This window comes from Bos indicus x Bos taurus, chromosome 3 (genome assembly GCF_003369695.1).
Source record: "Bos indicus x Bos taurus breed Angus x Brahman F1 hybrid chromosome 3, Bos_hybrid_MaternalHap_v2.0, whole genome shotgun sequence".
Classification (NCBI taxonomy): Eukaryota; Metazoa; Chordata; class Mammalia; order Artiodactyla; family Bovidae; genus Bos; species Bos indicus x Bos taurus.
The window spans coordinates 28,399,896-28,426,646 of NC_040078.1; the positions used below are offsets into that span (position 1 = coordinate 28,399,896).

Genomic DNA, 26,751 nt, shown 5'->3' on the forward strand with positions numbered 1-26,751 from the left:
GGCACCACATATTGCAGACACTTAGTCAATGGAAGTGGGAGCCTGGTTTCCCCACCAGCGGTTTTATATTAATAAAACAAAGCAAAACAAAACCTGCTCCCGCTTTTCTACCATCACCACATCACAATAATCCCTGAGGTTTTGCATTCCTTTCCAAGGGTTTCCATGGTCGAATCCATCAGGACCCGGGTTGTCTGACTCCCCTCCGCAGGCCAGGCCGTGCAGCGCGGGGAACAGCCTTCTGGACACAGCAAAGCCGCATCCCGCGCCTTCTCCCAGTTCTTGCCTATTAAGGTAAGAGTTCTGGAGAAGCGCGGGAGGAGCCGAGGGAGGGTCCCCTAGAATCTGCTTCCGCGCGGCCTGTGCGTGCGCTGGCAAGGCGCTGGGAAACCACAACTGGGGACCCGGGTGCCCCGGGCCGGGTGTCCCGCGATGGGTACTGATAGTTTCTGGGCAGCCTTGGGTCCTACTTATCTCTTCTACCCGAGGCCACCTTCCCAGGTTTCCATAGCCACCAGGGCCATGTCCTTATTCTCAACCATCACCGCAGGCCTCAAATGAGTCTGCACAGAGCGCTGATTAAATGGGTCTCGGGTTCCCAGTGGACGCTCCTTTCTCGCAGATGCTCCGATAATCACCGCGAGCCGGGCACCTGCGGGGCGCGTCCCCCGGCCTGGGAAGGGAAGGAGGCAGCCTTTCCTCGTTCCAGGGGAGAGCCGGGTATCCGCTTTCTGGCCTTTCGACCGCCGGCCCGCTGCGCCCCCACCCATCGCCCGCCTAGGGACTTCGGGTCATCCCTGATCCTCTCTCACCCGGTGCGGGCTCCCACCCCGCCCGCCGCCCCGCCCACCACCGGCCCCGCCCGCCGCAGGCCCCGCCCACGGTCCATCGCGCTCCGCCCCCTCCCCGCCGGCTCCCGGCGCTCCGAGCCCGGGCCTGGGGACTCCGGATCCCGCCGCCGGGGCCGCAGCATGGGGCGCTTTCGTGGGGGCCTGCGGTGCATCAAGTACCTGCTGCTCGGCTTCAACCTGCTCTTCTGGGTGAGACCCGGAGCGGAGAGGGCCGGGCAGGGGAGGGGGCCGGGCGGGGGCGCAGGGCTGGGGTCCCCAGGGAGCTGACCGCTGCGGCGTCCGATCCCGGCTCCTGAAGGCTGGGTGTTCAAAAATGCGGAGGTGAGAAAAAGGCAGACAAAAGGGGGTGGGGGGTGGGAGAGACGGATGGAGGGGGAGAGAACCAAGAGAGAGATCGAGCAACGAAAAATGGTGAGAAGAGGGGAGACCCCGTGCGTGTGGCTCTTCCCGTTGAAGAACCTCTCTGCCTTGCTTTTCATCTGGAGCCTGATGACACCAGATGCGGGGACACCAGCCTCTCCTTACCTCCAGATTCTCTCCCGCACCCCGCACCATCACCCCCACCCCCACACCCTCCAGTGCACACACCCCCTTCTCGCTCTGCCTTTCCGTTGGAGCCTGGGCCTGGCCAGGGAGCCGGGACTGCCAGAGGTGGTGCCCCATCCAGAGTGTGTGAAGACAGCACCTGGCTGTGGTGGGCTTATGTGGGAAATCGGGGGTAGCAGTGGAAGTGATATTGGCGGGGTCATCCTTTTTCTGAATATTAGGGGAGGGTACCGCTGGGATGGAAGGAAGGGGTTGTGTTCTTCTGTAAGGGAATGGGAGGAAGGGAGGGGCTTCCAAGGGGCGGCAGCACCACCCCACAACACCCTGCCAGCAGGCTCTGCAAAATACTACTGCTCCCAGAGATGATCTCATTCAACTTTGCATTGAATGAACAACATTCCAGGGATTAGTGGTTCGCTGACTGATAGGGCCAGGACCCTTGTCTCCCGTATTACTGGAACAAAATTAAGGCCAGACCATCCCTGAATTCCTAGTTATTCTGTCTGAGGCCCTGAAGGACTGGGAAACAAGGTCTGAGAATTGTCTCTTGTGCACATTCCTTCTTGGGCTTCCTCCAGGGACTGCCAGCCACTAACTGCTCAGATAGACCCTGAAGGAAAATACAGATCCTGCTTTGGGTGAAGAAGTTCTTAGAGCTGGGAGGGAGCAGCAGGGGGCCAACGGCTTTCAAACAACTAGGATAGAGGAGGTTGGTGGCTGTCCTGACTACTCTGGGGAGCTTTTGATCTGCGACACCAACTAATTACTGAAGGATGGTCTCCACTGGTGTCTGCCAACCCATAAGCCCAGAGGCCTGGGTGACTCCAGCAGTTCCAAGCTCTCAGAGGCCAAGTGGCCATCCTCAGCATCCTTTAGCAGGGTAAGGTGTGAAGCAGGTACCCCGTAGACAGTCCTGAGTTTTAAAGATACACATGGCTACTGTACACTTGGTCATTTGCATCCAGCATAGTGGGGGGAGGGGCATTCCTAAAGGCCTTTTATGTTGTGCTTTGTAATAGTCTGGCTTAATTTCAAAGCTGTTAATTATAAGTGTTATGCTTCAGTGACACTCTCACTGCTTAAAAGAGGTCTTATCTAAGTCTGAGAAGGAATTCTTAGTCTGGGTTCAGCTTATTTAGTGCTTGATGTCATGCCAGCCTTTCCAGGGATAATAGGCAACATTTATTGAGCATTTTCATTGTGTCAGGGACCGTGCTAAGCACATTGCATTCATTATTAACTTAATCCTCACAACACTCTGGATATGCATACTATTATTATCCCCATTTATACAAATAAGGAAAAACAGAGGCACAAATAGGTCCACTTTCCCAAGGTCACACAGCTAATGAGAGGCAGAGGTGGGCCTCCAACTCAGCCTTCATGCTTCTGAGCACTGTGGTACATGTAGTTAACCAGCTGTTCTCAAAGGAGTCCTGAGCCAGAGCACCTCCGGGAAAGTTGTCAGAGAGGCACATTCTAAGTTCCATCACAGTCCTGCTGAATCAGAAATTCTGGAGGAGAGACCCAGCAATCTTTTTAAACAAGTCCAGGAAATGCTGATGCATGTTCAAGTTTGAGAACCATTCTGTTAAACCATCATTACATGAGACTTGTAAAAACAGCATATATATAAATATAAATATCTATATGCACACACAACCACACACATATATTTGTAAATAAAAATACTGTGCCCTGAGCTGCTAATCTAGTTGAGGAAATGACCAAGGCATATAGAGCAACAACAAACACAACAGTGTGTAATCAAGTGACTAATTTCACACCTCTGACACAGGAAGGAAGGGAGGTAGGAACAAGCAATGCTTGAATGCCTACCATGTGTTAGCCACTAGGGTTAGGCATGGCCTTTTATATATCTTATCTAATTAAGGAGTTCACAGGAGGGACTTCCCTGGTGGTCCAGTGGTTAAGACTCCATGCTTCCAATGCAGGGTCTTGCAGGACACGAATTTGATCCCTGGTCAGGGAACTAAGATCCCACATTCCACACAGTCAAATAAATAAATAGAAACACACACACAATAAATAAATAAGCAATTTTTTTAAACGTCCATAGCATTAGTGATGAGGTGAAACAGTTCTCCTGAAGAAGGTGATGTTTAAACTGAATTTAGAAGGACTGGCAGACTGGAGGTGGATGAGGGTGAGGGGTGATACACCACCACCATCCCCAGCAGAAGGACAGCAAGAGTGAGAGTGCCGTCTGACAAAGGGATCAGGTTCAAGCGCAGAGACCCAAGCAGAGTGTGCTCGAGCAAGTTATTCTTATTTCTAGCCTTGTTTTCTCAGCTGAACAATTGGGGCAAGAGTTGCTGAGAGGATTAAAAGGAAAGGCATAAAGTATTTGATTTCGCCTTCCCACGAGCCCAGTATACAGTAAGTGCTCAATTTTTTAAAATTATTATTAAGTGCCTGGCACACAGAAAGCATTAATGAAAGTTAGCCCTCTTTCCCCAGAGTCCCTTAATATCTGGGAAGAGTGTGTATGTTTGCTGCCAAGGAGCTTGCGGCTTGTCTTCATTTACACATTAGCTTCTCAGTTTGTACTTGTGGATTTCCCCCACTAGAACTTAGAATATTCTGAGAGCATAAAATTTTTTTCTGCCTTGATCACAAATATATCTTTAGTGCCTAATAGTACTCAGCACACAGAATGCACCCATAGAAAGAATTAATGAATCTAGAGAACTTGATATACATGGCCTTCGCTATTTGCACAATCAATTGTCAACTTTATCTGGAGGACTCTTTCTACTTATTACCTGTCGATGGATTCTTTGCACAGATTGGGCCCAGGAGGGGAAGCGGGGCCTTGCTCACTCTCAGTTCCACGAGGAATGGGGACCAGGGACGGGCGGCTCTCCCATGTCTATACCTGTACAACTGAAGGGAAGGGGTGGGGCTTGAAACAAGTGCCTAATGATTTAGAGGAAAGCGATTGTTTGGGATACATAGTCTAAGTACCTACCTTCACTGTAACCAAGGGAACCTGACTGCAGAAAAGCCCCACCCTAGCTTCTTATGTTGTTTTTTCCTGGCTGGAGAACTTGTGGGAAGTTTGGGGAAGGGGGAGAGAGCAGGGGAGAATTTTCCTGGAAGGACTGGCTTTTGCCGGGACTTGAAGCGTAATATTTACACACACTCTTAGATGCTCATGTGTCTGCCCGTCTGAGGTCCCCCCTGGGTGACAGCACTTCCTTTCCTGTCAGGAACTCACCAGAAGGCAGGCTCAGAGGCAAGCGGGGGTGGGGTATATTCTGTGATCTGCAATTTGACAAATGGATTTGCAACCTCCTTCTGGCTGCTTGGCTAAAGTTTCCCTAGGTCATGCTCCTGATTTTATAAACATTCAACTAGATCCCACCAGAGCCTGGCCAAGGGCTGCTGACTCTGTTCACCCTTGAATTTTAACAAAACAAAAGTAAAGCCTAGCCCCAAACCCCACTAATTTAATTTGTTATCACGGTTGATGTCTAACACGTAACCCCTCCCAACATCTGTCGTGTCTAAATTCGGCCACTACAATCAGATAGCATGGCATAGTTCCATGCATTTCACTGAAATCACCTTTATTTTTTTCCCTCTGTTGCATAGCAATATAAATAAAACACCACCATCTAACAAGCCACTTGTGTTGGTTTAACGAAAAAAAAAAAACCTGGGCGCTGTTTATTCCTTGGTTTGTTGTGTGTTCAGCATTTTCCTATCATTGTGCTGTGTGAGCTGCTCAGGGCTGCCGACCAACAGGAAGCAAGACCGCGCATTGTCGAAAGTCCGATGCCATATATGGCTTGTTTGAAGTTGCTCTCCTTTCCTTCTCACTGTTGTTAATGCAGCTTTGGGGTTTCACTTGGTGATGTCTAACGGGTCCTTTTAAGAAGGGCTGTGTCTTGTGGGCTTGAGAGTCAAAGATGTTTGACTCCACCAAAGCTCACAGAGGTTGCCTCCTCCTCTTTCCCAAACTTATTTCAAATAGTAACTTCAGAGGTACCACCTATCAGAAAAACTGTTTAATAAAAACAAGCCTGAAGAAAGTATTCTCTGGGGTCCACCCCTAAGTTAGACCACCCCAGAAGGTGATTAGGAATTTCCTCAGCCCTGTTGTTGGATGGTCTCTGCTTTTTTTAATCTTTAATGTTTTTATAATTTTTTTTTTGGCTGTGTTGGGTCTTCATTGCTTTGTGCGGACTTTTCTCTAGTTGTGGTGAGCAGAGGCTACTCTTCAGTGGCAGTGCACAGGCTTCTTATGTGGCGGCTTCTCTTGCTGTAGAGCACAGGCTCTAGGCGCTTGGGCTTCGGTAGTTGCAGCACACAGGCTTAGTTGCCCTGCATGTGGAATCTTCCCAAACCAGGGATCAAACCTGTGTCCCCCGCATTGGCAGGCAGATTCTTATCCACTGTGCCACTAGGGAAGTCCTGCTCTCCACTTTTGATTTCTGTCAAGATGAGAAGAGAGTGCCAGCTGCCAGCCTCCCCTGTTGTGGATGCCGGGGGCGCCCAGTGTTGCTGGGAGAGGCAAGGACCCTATAATAGGGGCCAGCCTGCAGAAGCAAGAGCTATCATCCCAGTAGTCTTACAGACCTCAGCCAGATCTAGGCAGCATGGCCGTTCACATCCACGGATTCGAAGCCTGGAAAGTGGATACTTGCATCTCATTCAGTTTATTCCTGGCCATAGTATTTACTAACTAGGGAAGCTTGATGAGTAAGCTGTTTAACCTCCTTGAGGCTTTTCTTATCTATATAATGGACTTAATCAAGTACCAACATCAATCTATGATTTTGGTGCAGATGAAAGAGTAAATAAATGTAAAATATTAAGTATGGTACATGTGCATAGTAAACACTAATGCAAGACATTAGTGGTAATCCGATTTAAACACTAGAAGACAAGTAGGAAAGTGGAATCCAGAATCTAAGAGATCCGTGAAAGTAAGGAAAAGTGGGAAACAGGTGTCCTAAGTCCAACCCATCAAGCAAAGTGGCAAGAGTCTTGTAGCTTATTGAAGGCCTGGAGTCAAAAGGACAGATTCTTTCCCCTGCAATTAGTCACTCAGCAAATATGTGCTGACCACCTCGCACGTGCCCAGCACCCTGCCAAGTCCTGAGCATTCAGAAATGATTAAGATACAGTCCTTGATCTTGAGACACTCAAGAGGCCTTTATTTGGTGCTTCATTGAGCCCTTTTTTTAAATTAACTTTTTCTTGGAGTATAGTTGCTTGACAATGTTGTGTTAGTTTCTTCTGTACAGCAAAGTGAATCAGCTACACGTATACACATATCCCCTCTTTTTTGGATTTCCTTCCCATTTAGGTCAGTACACTGAGTAGAGTTCCCTGTGCTGTACAGCAGGTTCTCATTAGTTACCTATTTTATTAGTAGGATAATGAACCACACTCCCGTGTGCCTTTGAGTGTAGTTTATTATCTCTCTACTGTCTTTGCTGCTCGGGGGCGTGAGTGCGCTGTGCCGGTCTCCTCCTCCTCCCATCCCGCAGCACCTAGAGGAGCTTCAGCAGTCACTGACATGGCTCTGGTTAACACACACCAGCTTGGCGGCTGTTTGTTTGGTCCCTGTCATGCTTCTGTGCAACCAAGCGGGGCCCACTGGGTGGAAATAGGAAAACCCCACGATCAGTGCCTCTCACACTTTAATGTGCATACAGATCACTAGGGAATCTTGTTCAAACAAATATTCTGATTCAGTAGGTCTGCATTGCTAAGAAGCCCCCAGATGTTGCTGCTGCTGCTGGTCCAGGAAACACATTTTGAGAACTGGTTTAGATGTGGCCCTAAGAGATCAAAGTGCCCCTGTGGCTCTCATTTTTGAATGGAGCAGGGAGTGTCCTCCCTTTTGGCCTGCTTATCTGGCTTCCTTGTGGCAGTTCTTTTTTCAGTTACCTCTCTACCATTATTCTTTTAAGATTTTTCTTTTACATTGAGGGTTGATGGTTTCTACAATTACCAGAAGGTTGTCTGTCCATTGTCCATGGCATTTCACTGTGTTATCTCAGAAAAGGCAGTATCTTTGAGTCTGCAGTCATGCGTGACAAAAAGGAACATAACTTCTAACCCCCACCTTACCACTGCAGTTTATATCACAACAAGGCTGTTCTCCTAGAGCAAGTGACACGACACTAACCATCATGTCATTCTTGCTAGGGAATTAAGGAGAAGGAATTGAGAAAGAAGTGGGTAAGATGGGATGACCAGATGGGTTGAGAGCACATCATACAGATATGAATAGGGGTTACCTTGGCTTGCTTTTTTTTTATCCTGTTTGAATTTTTTTATGGGCAAGAATAACGTTCACATGATGCCTTGGCTTACAAAATGCTCTTACATACGTGATCCCATTTGATCATGAATCACAACAGTCCCATGAAATAATGTAACCCCCATTTTACAGATGTGGAAGCTGGAAGGCAGGTTCAGTAAATGGTGTCTAGGATCAAAGAGTTAAAGAGGAACAAAACCAAGATTCACACTCAGGTCTTCTGATTTTAAACACTATGCTGTTTTCACCACACATACTTATGAAGGCACATGGAATGTAAGGTATAATAAATGCTGCAGACTTGGCAAATGTGAAGTCTATGACCAGACAGATTATATTATCTTGATGCATTCCAGAAATGCAGGTACAAAAAAGATGCATAAAACACTCTAGCATATGGGAGAAAGAGGGAGAAGTTGAGAATACCTCTGATCAGCTTAAGGCAGAGGAAAAGCAAGATGGGAATTGATAAAGGGTATATATTGATATCAAGAGGCTGTGTGTAAAATTAATTTCAGTAAGCAAAAACTTGAAGAATATGAAACATTACATAAATGACAGGGAAGACTGGTGTGCTGCAGTCCAGGGGGTTGCAAAGAGCTGGACACGACTGAGCAACTGAACAACAAAATATAAATGGAAGCTAGGTGATATCTGCTTTCCCATGCATTTTTTCTATGTTAACTTCTTTAATCCTCACAATGACCTTCTAAAATAGCAGCTATTGTCACCCCTAGTTTACATATGAGGGAACAGGGACAGAGAGTTCAGAGCCTTTTCCAGGGCCTCAGAGCTGACCAGTGGCAGAGCTGGCTTTCTGTGTGTGGTTTCTACCCTCTTAACCACTCCAAGTCTACAGACTGACAAGGAGAGAAGTTTGAAGCTGGGATGAGCATGTTAATTCTAGAGCATGTTAATTCTGCACTCTCCAATATGGTGGCTGTGCTACTAACCACATGTGGCTTTTCACATTTAAATTAACCAGTATTAAAAGGAATTTAATATTCAGCTTCTCAGTCACACTAGCCACATCTCAAGTGCTCAATGACAATGGGTCACCAATGGCTGCAGTATTGGACAGCAGAACATTTATATTTACATCATGCGAGAAAGTTCTATTGGATTCCTCTAGCCTAATTTCGGAGAAGGCAATGGCAACCCACTCCAGTGTTCTTGCCTGGAGAATCCCATGGATGGAGGAGCCTAGTAGGCTGCAGTCCATGGGGTTGCTAAGAGTCGGACATGACTGAGCGACTTCAGTTTCACTTTCCTGCATTGGAGTAGGAAATGGCAACCCACTCCAGTGTTCTTGCCTGGAGAATCCCAGGGACGGGGGAGCCTGGTGGGCTGCCGTCTATGGGGTCGCACAGAGTCGGACACGACTGAAGCGACTTAGCAGCAGCAGCAGCAGGAGCCTAATTTATTCTTTCTCTCATAAGTCATCTTCTCCTGCTTTTCTCTATTGTATCTTAACTAAACTAAAGAGAGAGGGGGAACATAGCTTCTGGAAAGGGGCTGTGACATACTTAGTGTAGAGGTTTAGAAAACTCCCATCTATTACAGACAGAGCTAAAGTAAAAATTAGTAGAAGAAGACAGCAGAGGTCTAAGTCATTAGAATCATGGCCACAGTATTTCCTATCTTGAGTAGGATTAAGTTTTCAGTTTGAATGTAACATTAGTCAGTCTACCTCCATAATAATCATAAGTGCTGGCACTCACTGTTCTAAGTGAGTAAGATGAAGTCATTTAATTCTCTCAGGGAGGCACTATTATTACCTCCACTTTGCAGCTGAGGAAGCTGAGGATTAGAGAGGTTAAGAGACTTGCCTGAGGTCACAGGACTAGTAAGTGACAGAGCTTGATTCAAACCCAGGATGCCTAGAACCCCCATTTTTATCTGCTGCAGCTCCTCGACAACCCAGCATATACAAGTGGATGTTGTTATTACTAACCTGTCCAAGTGCATCAATATTCAGTCTGACAGCTCAGAAGAGGTGAAGTTCTCTACAAGAGCAGTTGACGAATGTTCCAAAGTGTGTGCCAAGCCCTGTCCTCTCTGTTGTAATTGTGATTGGGAAAGCGTCAGCTTATAAACTAGGCCAAGGGAATGGGGGGAGACAACAGAGCCCCCCAGTGGGGCAGGGACAGGGCCTGGAAGCTGCTGCCACTCCTCCAGGAAGCCCATGTGGCCTGTCCTTACCCTAGCTGTATCTGTCTAGCCCCCTGTAATGGCCTCGTGCTGTCTGCCTTCCTGACCCCAAATAATTTCTGGTTAAATAGCTGTTAAGAAAAATCTCTCTAGAATACAAGACTCATGATTCCTACTGGGTTCCATTCAAGCTACCTTTGTAACTAAAAAAGTGTTTTGTCTTGTTCCAATCTAATGTGAGTTTTACCTGAAACAGTTTTTCTCCCCTCCCATTGTCTTTCTGTAACAACTAAAACTGGGCGAAGATTGATATTATTGGTTGATAGTCAAGAAACCTGTCTATCCGCTCAAAAGTAGTTCTCTCAGACTACCTTGTAAAATATTAGGCCATAAAATAAGTAATGTTTTATATTCCAGTTGTGAAATATTCAATAAGCAAATATTCAATTTGCTTGTGTAAAGTTGCATACAGATGAGATGTCACATGTTTACTCAGAGGCAAGCCTGGGATGAAGCCAGCTAGATGCTGCTAGGAGGTTCAGACAACATCCAAAAGACCACTTTTGTCCTCCTGGAGCTGATCCTCCAGGTCATGTGAGACGGACATTGGGTTTAAATCAATTTGCTAGCTTGGTAGGTTGGGTTTTACTTTAGCTGTACTTGATTTTCATTTGATAAAGCCATCTGCTCATTGGAATCATTAGCCAGTAGTCTGTGGCATTTGTTTTAATGTGTGAAGAAAACCATATAACCATCATCTGTCTCCTAATTCTTACAGATCTCTCTTCTCCTTTCTCTTGTACTTCTTTAGAAAAATGCAGTATATACAACCACTGAATAAACACAGACACTTTGCCTATCTGTATTTAAGTTACCTGCTTTATCATTCAGAGGAAGCTTTTCATCCTGGCTCAACTTCCTCCCCTGAATTTAGTGTCTCCCCAGTTCTTTTGTGCAAAGCATCCCCCCAACCTCAGCAATGTCAGTTGATCCATACCAGTTAACCCTATAACAACCTAAACAAACAGAAGAAGGTGTGTTTAACACAAATATATCGCCTGATTGTCATTCTAGATAGACAGATAATGTCCCAATCTGTCGCAGTTTGGATGGCAGAATCCTTCTAATGGGCTTTCCTGGTGGCCCAGATGGTAAAAAATCTGCCTGCTACACAGGAGACCCAGGTTCAATCCCTGGCTCATAAAGATTCCCTGGAGAAGGGAATGACAACCCACTCCAGTATTCTTGCCTGGACAATTCCATGGACAGAGGGGCCTGGCAGGCCACAGTCTGTGGGGTCGCAAACAGTAGGACACGACTGAGTGCCTAAGCACACACAGATATCCTTCCATGGTACCGAGAATTGAGCATTGATTTTAAAATCTATCCTTACCTGAGGAAGTCTTTCAGGAATTTCTTAGCATGAACTTGCTCTCAGGAAATCGTTATAAGGAAACTAATGTGGGAAATCAGAAACACTGGGATCTAACCAGTGTATTTCCAGACTGACAGCCATGCATTTCCAAGCATTTCCAGGCCATGTCTTCATCCGCTGCCCCAATCCTGCATCCAGTTCCACCTCACCTGGTCCTGATGTGGAAGCAAGGACACCAGCCTTCCTCCAAGGTGGTTTCGCCTGGATGTCATATGGTATTTGGCTCTTGAATTTCTTCTGACAAAATCCTTCATTTTGAGAAAGTGCCATCTGAATCCTTGCCTTGCTTTCACTGCATAGTAGGATGAAAATCTTGGGAGCTGGCTTTCCTCTTTGAGAAAACTAGTATCATCCTCTGGAGCAAATGTGCTTCTGACTTTTGCCTGCTAAAAGGATGAAACTCCATTACCCTTATGGTTTCCTAATGTGGTTTGCAATCAGATGAAGAATTATGAGTGTTCATTACATGATTCCATCTGGGCTGAGAATTGCCTCCAAGAGCAAGTATTAGCTTAAAAGCTTTTAATGAAGTCTCTAGGGTTGAAGTGTCATTTTCCGCTTTGTGTGACGTCATCCCGAAAAATAAAATTGCCAGCGAGTTGGGTATGTATATACACAATGGCATTCACCCTGGAAGAGCTAGAAATACAGAATTCATTTTGTTTATTCTTTCCTTTAAGGTCATTGTGTGTGTGTGTTGCCATGATTGTGTTAAGTCTTCATATGTTCTGCCTGTAAAAGGTGTATATAGATTTATTCTTTGTGTGCATGCCTGATGCCTGGCACGCATCCTTACAGGCTGGAAAGACACAGAACTGATACTAGCTGCTCTAATTATTTTTCTGTGGGCAAGTGTTATGCTGAGTTGACTCAACAGTGTCTTCACTCAGTGCCATCTGAGGTGTCCGCCCTGTGTTTCCCAGATGCAGATGAATTTAAAATTAGTACTTTCAAAGTATTCCCTTGGAGGGCTGTGAAGGAGGTTGTTCACAGTTGCTCCTATCAACCTGTCTTAGGTCAGGTCACCATAAAGAAAAAAAAAACTATAGATTGAGTGGCTTAAACAACAGGAATTTATTTCTCATAGTTCTGGAGGCTGGAAAGTCAAGTTCAAGGTATCTGCCAGTTCAGTTCCTGATGAAAGCTTTCTTCCTGTCTTGCAGACGGCTGCCTCTCCCTGCGTCCTCCATGGCAAGGAGAGGGCTCTGATGTCTCTTATAGGGAATCCCCACCTCATGTCCTCATCTAACCTATCACCTCCCAAAGGCCCCACCTCCAAACACCATCACAGTGAGGGCCAGTTAGGACTTCAGTGATGTATGAATTAGGGGGAGACACAATTCAGTCCACAGCACAGCCTAAATGACACCTTTGTGAAGAAGGCCCTCCATTCATTCACTCAACAGATGTCTGTTTGGAACTGGTTGTTCAAGGGAGAGGGGTTAGGAGCTTGGAACACAGCAGTGTAGACCCTGTGCTTGCCCTCACACAGCTCAGGCCTTAATTTTCTTTAAGTTACAAAAATATTTAAACAGAAATGGTTATATAAGACATGGAGGAAGGCACATACGTTGGCCAGGGTAAGCTTCCGAGAGGAAATGAGGTCAAAGCTGAAAGCTGTGAGCCAGGTGGAGTGAAGGAAATAGCAAAAGCAGGGTCCCCAGGTGAGAGAAGGAATTGTGTGTGACTAGAGAGAGCATCTGAGGACAATTTACTGTGTCTCCCATCTAGGGGCTTCCCTGGTAGCTCAGCTGGTAAAGAATCTGCCTGCAATGCAGGAGACCCTGGTTCAATTCCTGGGTTGGGAAGATCCCTGGAGAAGGATAGGATAACCACTCCAGTGTTCTTGGGCTTCCCTGGTGGCTCAGACAGTAAAGAATCATCCTGCAATGCAGGAGACCTGGGTTCCATCCCAGGTTTGGGAAAATCCCCTGGAGGAGGGCATGGCAACCCACTCCAGTATTCTTGCCTGGAGAATCCCATGGACAGAGGAGGCTGGTGGGCTACAGTCCATGGGGTCACAAAGAGTTGGACACAACTGAATGACTAAGCACACACACCTATCTAGGGAAAAGTACATCAACTGTCTGAGAACACCCCTAAGTGATGCTTTTTATCTGGAGAGTTTAGTCATCAGATAACAGAGTAGCATGTATTTGCTCTTTGTGGTCAGCATGGCTACCTTCTGCTGGAGGTGGGGGTGGGGGTCGGGGGGAGCTGAGCAAAATGGAGGACCCAGGCCTGGGGAGTAATATTTGCATTTTTCTGTCTCAGCACTGCCCTGGGGAGTAATATTTGCATTTTTCTGTCTCAGCACTGCCCTTCCCTTCAATTAGTGCCTTCCTAAGAACCATGTTTTTGATTCATGAAAAAATAATTTCTGAAGTAAAAATATATATCCTCAAGATAGAACCTTTCATCAACAATCACAGGAAAGTGGAAATAAATACAGTACAATACAGTTGAAATCCACTAACAAGCTTTGCTTCATGTTGAATGGCTTGTTTCTGGCAGATGGGCATTACTTAAAAGAAAACTTTTTGTCCATCCACTTTGCATTAAAAATTTTCTAATCAAATCTGTAGTCCTATCCCCTGCTACTTTAGTTTTAAAACACACACTTTCTCCACAGACATATGCTTACAGTTTGCAACTTTGTCCTGCAGACTCTACAGAATATAGTTAGCTGCTGAAATAACTTGTCCATGAAAATGCACAATGCAACTGTACCGGGTGATCCCCGATCTAATGGCGAGGATGTATATGTCATTGTCTGTCTCTTTCACTTCTATCTTCTCTATTTTACTTCTGTCCTCTCTTTAAGTAGTGCAGACACTTTTGCCCTCAAAATCTTGTTGCATAACATTCTGAGTTCTTAATGCGCAACTGGTACTCAGAAAAGAAATGGTGACACAAGGAAAGATGACATCCAGTGTCTTCTCAGGGGCTGGTTCTCTGATGGAATTCTTGTCCACAGCGTTAAGAGTCTCTTTTGGGCCACAGAGATCAGCTTCTCACAAGCCCCTGAGATCCTCTGGAGAAGGAACTAGATCTTCCTTATCTGTGAATCTTTGCCTCCTGGCTCACAATAGATGTTCAATAAATACTTATTAAATGATTAACATCAAAGCCCTACTCATGCTGTTGTATGAAAAAGTCCATTCCTGGAAAAACAATATTCCTAATGTCAGTTGTTCCAAAGGCACGGGGAGTGATACTGGTCCTGGATGCAGAGCAGCTCTCAGCAAAGTTCTCTGGTTGATAGAGAGGATCCTTCATGGTCCTTGCCCATCACCGCATCCATCCTGTAGCAGCCCCAATCTGGTCTCCAGCCAATCAGGTCGTTACCTGTGGCTCCTCACTGTCTGACATCACACAGCACTCGTCCCCATCAAAGTGAAGGCTTCCACCTCCTCCTCCCCTCAAGACCCTGCCCTGGGTTTTCCACAAGGTAGCAAGCTTAGCAGAAGCCATGAGCCACGTGCTGTAAATCCAGTTTCAAGCTCCAGACTCTGACTTCCCCCAGATGCTTCTCTCTCCCCAGCACAGGGTTCCACATAAGGAAGCACAGCCCTTACCCATGCGGTTCCCTCTTCCTGCCATCCCTCCCTGCTCCTCTAACTCATTCTTCAAGATGTAAATCAAAATGGAATGTCTTCTGCTGACAGCCGGTCGTCATAGTTTGGTCTAATCCCTGGGTGGTGATGCCGTCCCATGGAGCACACTTCCTGCGTCCTGTGACGTTTATTAGCTTATGGGATTATCTTTCATGTCAGCCTGTGCATGTGTGTTAAGTCACTTCAGTCATGTCTGACTCTTTGTGACCCTATGGACCATGGCCTGCCAGGCTCCTCTGTCCATGGGATTCTTCAGGTAGGAATACTGGATTGGGTTGCCCTCCTGCAAAAGGTTCTTCTTCTTGACCCAGGGGTCGAACCCACATCTCCTGCACTGGAAAGCAGATTCTTTACCACCAGCACCCCCTGGAAGCCAGACTGTCTTCTTCATTGTTGCTTCTTTGATGCTTAGCCTAGTACCCAGTCAGGACCATAGTTACCTTCGAAAGATATGTAGAAAGGAAGGGAAATGAGGGCAGCAGCGTCGTGAGAAGGAAAGCAGCATGGCCGGGCAGCCTTTGTACCTGTGTTGGCTGAGGTGCAGGGTTGTGACTGAATGCAAAGGACGGACTGAGGATGGGGGCATTGTACGAAGGGTGGCGGGTTTGTCTAGGAGGGTTAAAGTATAGGCCTAGAGGCTCACTCAGTGAGATGTCTCTTCCTAGGTTTGGGGGGCACAGAGCAATGGGTCTTACTGACCCTAGACTTGCTCACTTTGTCCCTGACTGCACTGAACTCGATGGGAATTATTTTCACGCAACTTCAGGTGTGTGGTAGATCAACCAAAGCCCCGTGAACACAGAGTATTTTAAGAGTCTTACAAGAGTGGTGAGTTATAAAGGACCAAAGGACTATGTCATCTCAGCTGATACCACTTTCCAAAGCAGGCATGGCTGTCATCTGCAGCAGCCTTGGGCTTGACCTGGTCCACACCCACAGTGTTCCCAACCTGGCGGCATGCTGGGAGGATTCCCTCCACAGTGACGTCACCCAGCTCCCCCACGGTTTCCTGGACCCAGCAGGAAACCCTAGGTTTGGGGTTGGGGGTGGGGGGCCGTGGATGAGCACGCTCAGATTTTTTTCCTTATTGGCCCTGGGGCTTTAAATTGCAACCTCTCTTTTAATTTTCCATTATGCATCAGACACATCTGTGCCAGAAGCGGACAAATGTATTCCGTCTGGGAGGATGATCCCAGACGGCTATAAATTAGAGCCTGTGTACAGAGATGCCAAAAATGTGGCCTCGTGGTACGGTGTCCCTGGGACCAGTCACCTCCTCCACCGTCTGCTCGGTGGCTGCAAGCCTTGGCCTGATGCCTCTGTCAATAGATTTTCGCTTTGTGTTTGGAAACTCTTTCCACCGAGTGGCTGCAGAGGCGGGGCGGGCAGGGCTGCCTGTGAGGTTCTACTGGACACAGCCATCCAGGCAGCACCCCGAGGACAGGGCTGTCCCAAAGGACATCACTCTCTTCCCTGTACGAGAAACAGTAATGACCTTCAAAGCCAATTTCCTCCCAAACTAAAGCCCAGCCCAAGAAAACTCACCCCACTTTATTTGGATTGATGAGATAAACTACCATATCAGGCCTTTAGGCTTATAATATACCTGCTTCACCCACAAAACTTTGAGAGGATCGTGCAAAGAGAAAAGTCACCTGTAATTTTACCTTTCAAAGAAAATATCCTTAATGTTTTAACAGTACTTCTTTAAATATTTTTCCATGCCTTGCTAATGTTTTTTAAACTGCAAAAATCTTTTAAAGCTGGTCAAGCAGCCCAGTTCCTTTAGCTGTCCCTCACATTATCCAATTAGTGCTTTCCTCTAAGTACTGGAAACTTTTAGTTGTTCCACCTCAGAGAGTCCGCTGGTAGAACTCTGTGCCTCCAGTTCCTCCTGCAGACATCATGCTCCTCTACTGAAGAAGCTGGCCACCAAGGGAATGGGCCTTGGGGGAATAAAGGATGAAAAGAGATAAAGTCTTCATATAAATGCAGTCGGAGAGCCCCAGCCCTTCACAGATACCCAAAGAAGGATCCTGTATACACAGGGCTCTGACCCCGACTTTGACATCATTTTCCTTATTAAACCTCTACGTCTCTGACTTTCATGCTTCAGTCTCCTTGTCACCAGCCTCCGTGTCTGCTCTTCCCTACTGGGGCCAGGGCAGCCTCTGAACTAGTGGTTCAGGGATAGCTTAGGCAAGCCCAGTTCTAACCGGATGGATTGGCTGAACCAGAGGGCTCTTTTTACATCTCTGCTCACTTTCCTGTGGTGCTTTGAGTCCAGAAGGTGCCAGTGAGTAACTGTTGAACTGATATAATCAAATTCGAGATGGTTGTGGAGAGAGAGGATGCCATGGCGGGAGCCTGCTGGGACAGCCCTGCAGTGGTAGGGAAGGCGTTCAGAGCCAGTGCGGAGCCTCACAGAAGCCCTCACAGCAGCAGAGAGGCAGGCAATGAGTCCAGAAGCCGCCAGCCTGCCCAGCCACCGCCTGTGCCAGCCACTCAGCCTCTCCATGAGCCTCACAACACACAGACCAGGCTTTTTCAGAAAATTATTTTTTCCTTTCTTGCTTTCCATGGAAACCCAAAATAGCAACCAAAAAAAAAAAAAAAGAAAGAAAGAAACAAAAAAAACCCCGGCCAGTTCCCCTCCTGCAAAACCATCCTCAGGCAGGGCAGTGCAGTGACCATGGTGGCCTTGGGGGCAGGACAGGTTCTAGACGCTTCTAAAGCAGCTTTCTAACTGGGCACTGTGCACTCAGGAGGTGTGGGTGGGTTCTGAGGTTGGTGTGTTTTCTTCTGTTTAGAAAAGTGGGTTTCCCCCAGGTCTGGGAGTTCATCTTGCTCTTGGTGACCTCTCTCTGTGGTGCTGGTGAGGAAGTCCAGAGTACCCAGCAGGGAACAATAGGACAAGGAGCAGAGAGCTTCCAGGGGGCCTGTTGTGGGAACTCTTTTTGAGAGGCATCCTGAGCTAGGCTGTGCCTGCCCCATAATGGCAGGGCAGCCTGACAGAACGGGAGAAACTCTGAGCTTGGAATCAGGAGAGCCCAGCTTTAACATCCCATCGGGGACCTGGGGTGGGGGTGGGGACTCTGGGCACATCATTCCACCCCCACTGTATGAAACATGAAGAGGGGTCCAGCTGGATTTTCAGGGGCTGCTCTGCCAGCTCACACACACATGTCCCCCTCCCTTGTCAACACAGTCTGTTGGTAATTTCAGCTGGCAGGATCTGCAGTCATTGCTTTTGGACTATGGTTTCGGTTTGGAGGCTCCATGAAGGATTTCTCCTCGGAGGACAAGTCCCCAGAGTACTTCTACATGGGTGAGTGACCACAGCCTCCCCTTCTTTAGACGGGGTTGCCCGGGCTTAGAGGGAAGCCTGCAGCTAGACTTCCATGGGAGGGGAACAGAGGGAGAGAAAGGAGGCAAATCAGAGCCCCAGATGCCCACCCAAGCCAGGCAGCGGGGAGAGGGCCCTGCTACCCCACACCTGGCTCATCCCTCTGCTTCCAAAACCGAGGACGACCAGGTGGGACTGAACGGTTGCACTTCTTTCCTCCACTTCAAGAAAGAAGCCCAGCACGTAACCACAATTCATGTCCAAAGAATTGGAAAACACCCCTGCACCCCCTGAGTGAAGTGGGTACACAGCAAAGTCAGTCCTTTGCTCCTTCCTGGGGTGATAGGGGAGCCCTGCCCAGTCAAGCTCTGGTTTTGTGTATTTGTGATCTTGTATATTTTAAATTGTCTGGGAGAGACACCTAATTCAAAATAAAGAGAGACAGCTCAAGGTGTGGAGGGGCTAATCTGAGTCCCTCCATGACTAGGGACTGCAGAGGGGAGGGGAAATGGAGCAGAATCAGGTGGGGAGGGCAGGGAAGGGAGTAGGGGCAGGAGAGCTTCCCTGGGCAGAGACAGCATGGGAGGGGTAGGGGAGCCTTCTTCCAGCAGTGGGAAAGGGGTGAGGAGTGGGAAGCTGATGTAGACCGTGTGATGAGTTGAGGCTGAGAAAGTAGTGTGTGACTAAGTGCCAGCTTAATGGTGTTTGCAGTCGGTGCATCAGGGGTCATTCTAAACTGGTGAGGCAAGAAGGATTTGAGTTAGGTATGAAAGACCAACCTTAATCAATAGAGAAGGGGACGACTAGGGACTGAAGAGGTTTGGGACCAAGGCATGCCTATGGGACAGTGATTAGCAAGCCTAGGTTGGGCAGGTAACTCTTACCAGAATGTAAAGCATATGGGCATGGAAGGAATTACAATTAGAAAAGTTGAGGAGGGAGGGAAGACAGACACAGAGGGCCTTGAATGTCGGCGCTAGTTAACTTAATAAACAATAGAAGGGGGGCTTCTCTCGTGGCTCAGTGGTAAAGAACCTACCTGCCAATGCAGAAGCATGGGTTCCATCCCTGATCCAGGAAGACAGCACATGCCTCTGAGCAACGGAGCCCATGCGCCACAACTACTGAGCCTGTGCTCTAGAGCCCGAGTGCCGCAAATGCTGAACCCGTGTGCCCTGGAGCCTGTGGTCCGCCACAAGAGAAGCCTGTGCGTGGCAGCTAGAGAGTAGCCCTCCTTCTCCACAGCCAGAGAAAAGCCCCACGCAGCAACGAAGACACTGCACAGCCAAAAGCAAATAAATAATACAATTTTTAAAAACAAAATAAACAAAAGAAGGATAGTTTAGACTTTGGGGGAGGGTGCAATCAAGCTACAGGGCTTCCCTGATAGCTCAGTTGGTAAAGGATCCACCTGCAATGCAGGAGACCCTGGTTCGATTCCTGGGTAGGGAAGATCCACAGAGAATGGATAGGCTACCCACTCCAGTATTCTGGCCTAGAGAATTCCATGGACTGTATAGTCCATGGGCTCACAAAGAGTCGGACGCGACTGAGTGACTTTCACTTTCACAATCAATCTACACTGCATTTTAAAGAGATTATTCTGGAATGAGAGGGGAGGAAAAAAAGACCATGCTATATTACTGATACAGTCAGACCTGAAGAAATAAGGGCATAACCCATGGTGTAGCAGTAGGAATTGTGAAGAAAAGATCAGAAAGGCAAGAAACTTTATTAAGCATGATTAAATGTTATTATTAAACATTGTTAAACTCAGGGACAGAAGGAATCAAAACAAAAAAAAGGTATCAGTGATAGAGTCAAGCATAGAAGTCACAACTCATGATTTTCAGATGGAAACCTGAGTTACGGAAATCAGGGAGCCTGCTGGGTTAGAGAAGGGATGGGGGTGTGGAAAGAAGGATGGAGGCCAGTCTGGGAGCAGCCTCTATCTGTATTCCTCCAGAAACGAAGCACTGATAGCAGTTTCACAGGTGTAGATGTGGGTCCAACAAAAGAAAAACTTTTCAATGGTTTGATAAATCAAAGAAGCTGAACAGACTTCTATAGAAAGTGACCCCTCTGATACATTGGTATTTAACCAAAAACCCAAATGGATCTTCTATCCATACAGGAGATTCCTGCGCTGAGTAGGAGGGTGAACTAGCTCCAAACAAACATTCCTGATCCTATTTCCAAATCTAAACTAAAGCCATATGAACTGCCCAAGATGCAAGAAATGTCACATATTTGTAGGCGTATTTGTCAGGACTCTTTCAATTGCAAATCACAGAAACTTGACTCAAACTGTTTTGACCAAAACGGAAATTTCTTGACTCATAACGGAAACATCAGGATTAATACTCATCTTAGGGACACAAGTGATATGATCAGAATCCAGTCTGTAGCCATCTCTTAGCTCTGTTTTCCTGTGCCTCCAGTCTGGGGCAGATTCCCCCTAGCTCTGATAAGCCAGCCACCCACAGCTCCAGGTGCCACCTCCCAAGTAACCCTGGCGACAGTGTGCTCTTCTTCCAGCTGATTCAACCAAAGTCCTGGGTCTCACTGTCGTTGGCGGTCTTGGGTCCAGTGCCCCTTCCCACACCAGTCATTGTGGCCAGCTGCTTGAGACGGGCTTGTTGGCTGAAGCCTGGGCCTCACACCTGCCATGGAGCTGAGGCAAGTCAGCCCTCTCAGACCACACAGACTGAGAGTGAAGGAGGTTCTTTGTCTAATAGAGAAGAAGAGGAGGTGAACTCAAGGTGGGAAAAGCAACAGCCCCCACGACAAGGCCTGAACCCTTCCTGCTTGTTCGTGGTGGCCTGGGATGTGGGCATGGGCCTGCCACCCTTGCTTCTTCCTCAGCTCCCCTCTCTAAGTCACCCATGAAGGGCTGGGGGTGAGAATGCTTATGGTCAGTGCTCAAAGTTCAGAGAAGAGAGTTAGCACAGAGTCTTAGCGCTGAACAGAATAAGGAGACTAAGGACCAGGGGGTGAAACAGACAGGGAAGGGGGCTGGCGGTCAGCTGTGGTTGCCCAGCTTTGCACAGTGGGGCTCAGCCCTCGGTCCAGGGTTGCCAATACCCAGGCCTGTGCCTGTTCTGTTTGTTTCCCTGCGTTGTCTCTCCGGTGAGTGCCAACAAGAAAAAGTCCTTGTGAAGGCAGGAACCTTCTCTCCATTTCAAATATTTCTTATAAATAGAAAGAGCAATATGTGTGTTTACAGAGGTTGATATTTCTTTCCTCAATAAATAATTTTCCAAATAGGAAAGACACCAGATCTCTAGTAATAAAATGAAAAGAAAAAATGTACCAGGATACCATTTTATGGACTTGCATAGCAAACAGTATGAGGTAATAGGACTTTAAAGAAGAAGCAGGCCCAGTTTTTGGAAAATCTCACTTCATGTCCCTAGGTACTGTGCACTGAACTGTGTATTTTCTTTTCAGAATAGGTTCCAGAGCAATCAGCACATTAAACTCTTATCACCACTTTGTTAAAGAGCCCCGGAGAACAAGCTTGGCCCATTAAAGTGCTCTTAAAGAAACACAACCTTCCCCTGAGAGGGACCTCAGGAAGGCACGTGGTGTAACTCCCTGCTTCCAGGCAGATGACTGCCACCCTTTGTAGGAAATCTTTCTTCCTCTGGGGCTTCCCAAGTGGCTGTTGCTGTCCATTCGCTCAGTTGTGTCTGACTCTTTGAGACCCCATGGACTACAGCATGCCAGGCTTCCCTGTCCTTCACCATCTCCTGGAGTTTGCTCAAACTCATGTCCATTGAGTCGATGATACTATCCAATCATCTTGTCCTGTCACCCCCTTCTCCCACCTTCAATCTTTCCCAGCATCAAGGTCTTTTCTAATGAGTCAGCTCTTCACATTAGGTGGCCAAAGTATTGGAGCTTCAGCTTCAGCATCAGTCCTTCCGGTGAATATTCAGGGTTGATTTCCTTTAGGATTGACTGGTTTTATCTCCTTTCAGTCCAAGGGACTCTCAAGACTCTTCTTGAACATCACAGTTCAAAAGGTGCTAGTGGTAAAAAAAAAAACCCAACTGCCAATGCAAGAGACACAAGTTCCATCCCTGGGTCAGGAAGATCCCCTGGAGAAGGGAATGGCAACCCACTCCAGTATTCTTGGCTGGAGAATCCCCAAGGGCAGAGGAGCCTGGTGGGCTACAGACCATGGGGTCGCAAAGAGTCAGACACTACTTAGAAGAGCACACGTGCACTTCCTCCTCTAGGGGGATACTTTCCTTTCTGGGACCCTTGTGTCTTCCTCCTTGGTGGTGGAGAGAATGTCCCTTCATATAATAAAGATCTGGGATTGACTTAATAGTGAGGGACCAGTGTGGAGAGGATCCAGCTGTGAGGGGAGTTAGAAATGAGGCCAGGGAGCCAGGGCAGTCAGACTGACTACACCTGCCACCTCTTCTCAAGGACTTCTGAGTTCAGGTCGAGACCTGGGGCTGACCCAGGGCATCACGACCACTGGTTGCTAGGGTGGAGAAGGGAGAGCCTGGCAAGAGCAGAACTGGCAACAAGAAAGGCTGGGGTGACTTGGTGTTTCCCAGACTCTCTTCATTTTGGGTGTTTCCCAGACACTCCCTTCACTCCTGGGAGAAACCCCCAATGTCTTCCAAGTTCCACTAACATGCCACTCTGCTCTCCTGTTACAGTTTTTCTCTGGGGCTGCCCCTTAGGGGTACAGACAACACAGGGGTCTTCCTTCCAGAGGCACAGGGTGGGGAGAGATTCCCTGGGCCCTCAGAAGGCTGGAACACATGAAGTCATGTCTGTGAGCAAAGGATGGAGGGCATCAGCAGGTTCCTCCCCAAGGGGAAGGAGCTGCCTGCTCAGACTCAGCCACTCACTCTCTGGAATCCCAGGTTGTCTGTGGCTGTCCCTCCGTGAATACAGAGCTGCAGAGCCTGGCTTTGATTGTGGCTAAATGTCATGTGTAAGGTAAGCGTTCCAGTGCTGAGTGTTCTGGGGCTTTTTAAAGACTCTGACTCACTCTGGTAATATTTTTTACTTCTCGATTTTTAGTTGTACCTGAGATTCATAGTAGTTGCAAAACAGACGTGTGATATAGCTTACACTGTTGACACAATTTCTCCAAAGCATTTTTACAAGAACTTAAGTATAGATAATTACTGCCATATTGCAAATAACAAAACAGAAATAAGAGGACTTACCTAAAGACACAGTTGGCAGGCCCAGATTTCTGGCTCCCACCCCAGAAAATGCTTTGAGGGGAAACCCCAAAAATCATCAGTATTAGATTCCTTGGGCACTTTTCTCAAGGAAGGAGGAAAAGAACCCTCCTGCCCTTTCTTGTTGTTGTTTTGTCATGGACTGCAACCCCATGGGCTGCAGCACGCCTGACTTCCCTTTCCTTCATGATCTCCCAGAGTCTGCTCAAACTCATGTCCATTGAGTCAGTGATGCCATCCAACCATCCCATTTTCTGTCCTCCCCTTCTCCTCCTGCCTTAAATCTTTCCCAGCATCAGGGTCTTTTCCAATGAGTTGGCTCTTCGCATCAGGTGGCCAAAGTATTGGAGTTTCAGCTTCAGCATCAGTCTTTCCGATGAAAAGTTACAGATTTCTAGTTAAGAAAATCACCTTTCTTCTGGTTCCTACTGCAAGTGCAGCATAGGAGTTTGGGCGCCCACTTTGGAGTAGAGTCCTGGATTTGGTTCCAGTTTCGAGCCTTACTAGCTGTGCACTCTTCGGTAAGTTACCTCTCTGTGTCTCAGATTCCTCCCCTCTGAAATATGAATACCACTACTACATACCTCACAGGGCTGATGTGAGCATGAGATGATTTAACCTATCAGTGTACTTGAGTGCAGTGAACCCTCAATAAGTATTAGCGGCTGTTCTTACCGCAGGGCAGGCCAAGGGAGGAGTCCGCCGCGGGCGGCACAACTGCATGGGAGAGTAGGAGAAGGGGAGATAATGGAGTGGTTTAGATGCCAGATAGTCAGGCCGAGAGACTAGCTGATAGCACTGAGGCTTCTCAGGCACCAGACTCCTGAGATAATGCCCGTCAAGGGCACAGTACAGACTCAGAGACCCTGAGGCACTGGAGTGGTGGTGGTCACTCTTAGTGTTGAATGACTCCATGACTCATGCATGTTAAATTCCTACAATAGCATTCAGTAACTAACAGCTGCTATGGTTATTTAGCAAGGACCCAAGGCCTCACCTGGCTTTCCAAGGCTCAGTGATAAAGAATCCGCCTGCCAATTCAGGAGACAAGTTCCATCCCTGGGTCAGGAAGATCCCCTGGAGAAGGAAATGACAACCCACTCCAGTATTCTTGCCTGGAGAATCCCATGGACAGGAGCCTGGCAGGCTACAGTCCATGGGGTCGTAAAGAGTCGGACACAGCTGGGCAACTGAGCACACAAGGCCTAACTTTCTCCATGAATTAAGTCCCAACCAGTATTCCAAATTCATATATAATTGTGTGTGTCCACAACAAGCTAGGAGGGAGGGAAAGTTGCACAGAAGCAGAGAAAAATATTTTTCGATGAAAAATGGTCATTAGATGGATATGTAAAATCATCTGCTGCCAAAACCTCACTGAAATTGATGACCATGCCACTATTCAGTCCCTAAAAGGTGAGCCATTTAAAAATGAGTTGACTCAGACAAGGCATTTAGGTCACTGTCTCCTTTCTGTGTTACTTGGGATGATGCTTCTAGCTTAGAAAGAAGGATCTGAAATCAGAGACAAGTGATGGAACTGTCAGGAAATTGGTGGTAGCATGTCACCTGGAGATCATTGGCATGGCAAGGCCTAGCTGTTAATGCTAAAAATGCAATATCAAAATGTTTTTTCTTTCTCAAACTAAGGGAAATGGGACTCAGGAAGCATAGGGGATTGGGTATAGGTTATCCCCTTGTCACAAAGCTGCTGTGGGAGCAAAAGGGCCCCCACACTCAGATAGTGAGTAAAAGTCGCTCAGTCATGTTCGACTCTTTGCAACCCCATGGACTATATAGTCCATGAAATTCTCCAGGCCAGAATACTGGAGTGAGTAGCCTTTCCCTTCTCCAGGGCATCTTCCCAACCCAGAGACTGAACCCAGGTCTCCCTGCATTGCAGGCAGATTCTTTACCAGCTGAGCCACAAGTGAAACCCAAGAATACTGGAGTAGGTAGCCTATCCCTTCGCCAGGGGATCTTCCCAACCTACAGAAAGCATCTTGAAATTAAAGTGTGCCTGCCGATCAATCTATCCATTCAATAGCTGTGTTTTGAGGGCCAGATCAGAAAAAGGATAAGGTATCCTTGGAAGCTACAAGTGGCCCCATGGCGTGCAGAGTATTACAGCCAGATTTGAAACTGGATTCAGCAGGCCCAAGACCTTTGCCACGAGTAGAATTTCTTCTGATTTTCACATCAACTCCAACCAGCAGTGCTCGTTTGGCATAGGGCTGAGTCACGTGGCCACACATGCACAGGAGGAGAGGTTTTCCAGGGAGAGGCCTTGGGAACTGGAGCTGCTGGGTTAGTTTCAGGGTGTTTGCTCTGAGCTCTGTGATTCTGATAGCCTAAGAATGGAGTATGGAGTATATGTATGTGTTCAGTCATGTCCGACTCTTTGAGACCCCGTGGACTGTAGCCCACCAGATTCCTCTGTCAATGGGATTCTCCAGGCAAGAATACTAGAGTGGGTTGCCATTTCCTACTCCAGGGGAACCGTCCTGACGCATGGCTTGAACCCACGTCTCCCACATCTCCTGCATTAGCAGGCAGATTCTTTACCACTGGAGGAATGGAATACTGTACAAATAAGCACATTTTCTAAGGGAGCTCTTATTTTGGAAGGGCAAGGAGCTGAGTGGGCTTGTTCACAGTGGGGAGCAGCTCTGTCCTCCTCAGACTCAGGTGCCTCTGTCCACTGTACCCAAGCCTCAGGAGCACCCCTCCCTGCGGGGCTGCACACTCTCAGGAGCCCCTGCAGGCTGTGCAGCCAGTCCTCATCTGCCTGACTCGGGAGAGCCCAGCCATGTGGTGGCTTCTTGGATGCTTGTTGGAATGTAGCCCCAGCATGTATCTCTAAGCAAAGATGGGTGATGGTAGACAGTCCATCCACAACTTCCAGTCTGATTTGCTCTCCCTTTATCCTCATATCCAACAAACACTGACTGGGAATTCTATCTTGTTCCTGGCGTATTCTAGGTAGGGTGAATAATGTTTGTTCAAGGATTTAACATCTATAGATGAGAAAGACATATATGGGAACCCACAGGCTGAGTTTCATCATGATGAATTCCTATGTGACTGGAGTGTAGTATGGATAAGATCCCAGAGGGTCCAGTCTCTAGGCTGTGACTCCAAGCAGGATCTGTAGACAGTATCATGCAGCAGTGAAGAGGCAACGGACACCATAAGCAGGAAATCCATCCAATAAGGTGGCCCAACCAGGAAATGTTCTGTGAGGGAACTGTTTCAATGGGGGTGGAATCAGGGCTCCGGACCTGTGTG

The 26,751-nt window shown here is 47.5% G+C and overlaps 1 protein-coding gene across 1 annotated transcript in view; it reads left to right on the plus strand.

The window, feature by feature from the left end:
* The first annotated feature begins 900 nt into the window (after positions 1-900).
* The window catches only part of TSPAN2 (tetraspanin 2), a 40,902-nt gene continuing 15,051 nt past the window's right edge, over positions 901-26,751 (plus strand). The window contains exons 1-2 of the mRNA XM_027535944.1: positions 901-1,040; positions 18,127-18,229. Coding sequence (XP_027391745.1) covers positions 972-1,040; positions 18,127-18,229 — 172 coding nt within the window. The 5' untranslated portion in view covers positions 901-971. The remainder of the gene's footprint in view (positions 1,041-18,126; positions 18,230-26,751) is intronic.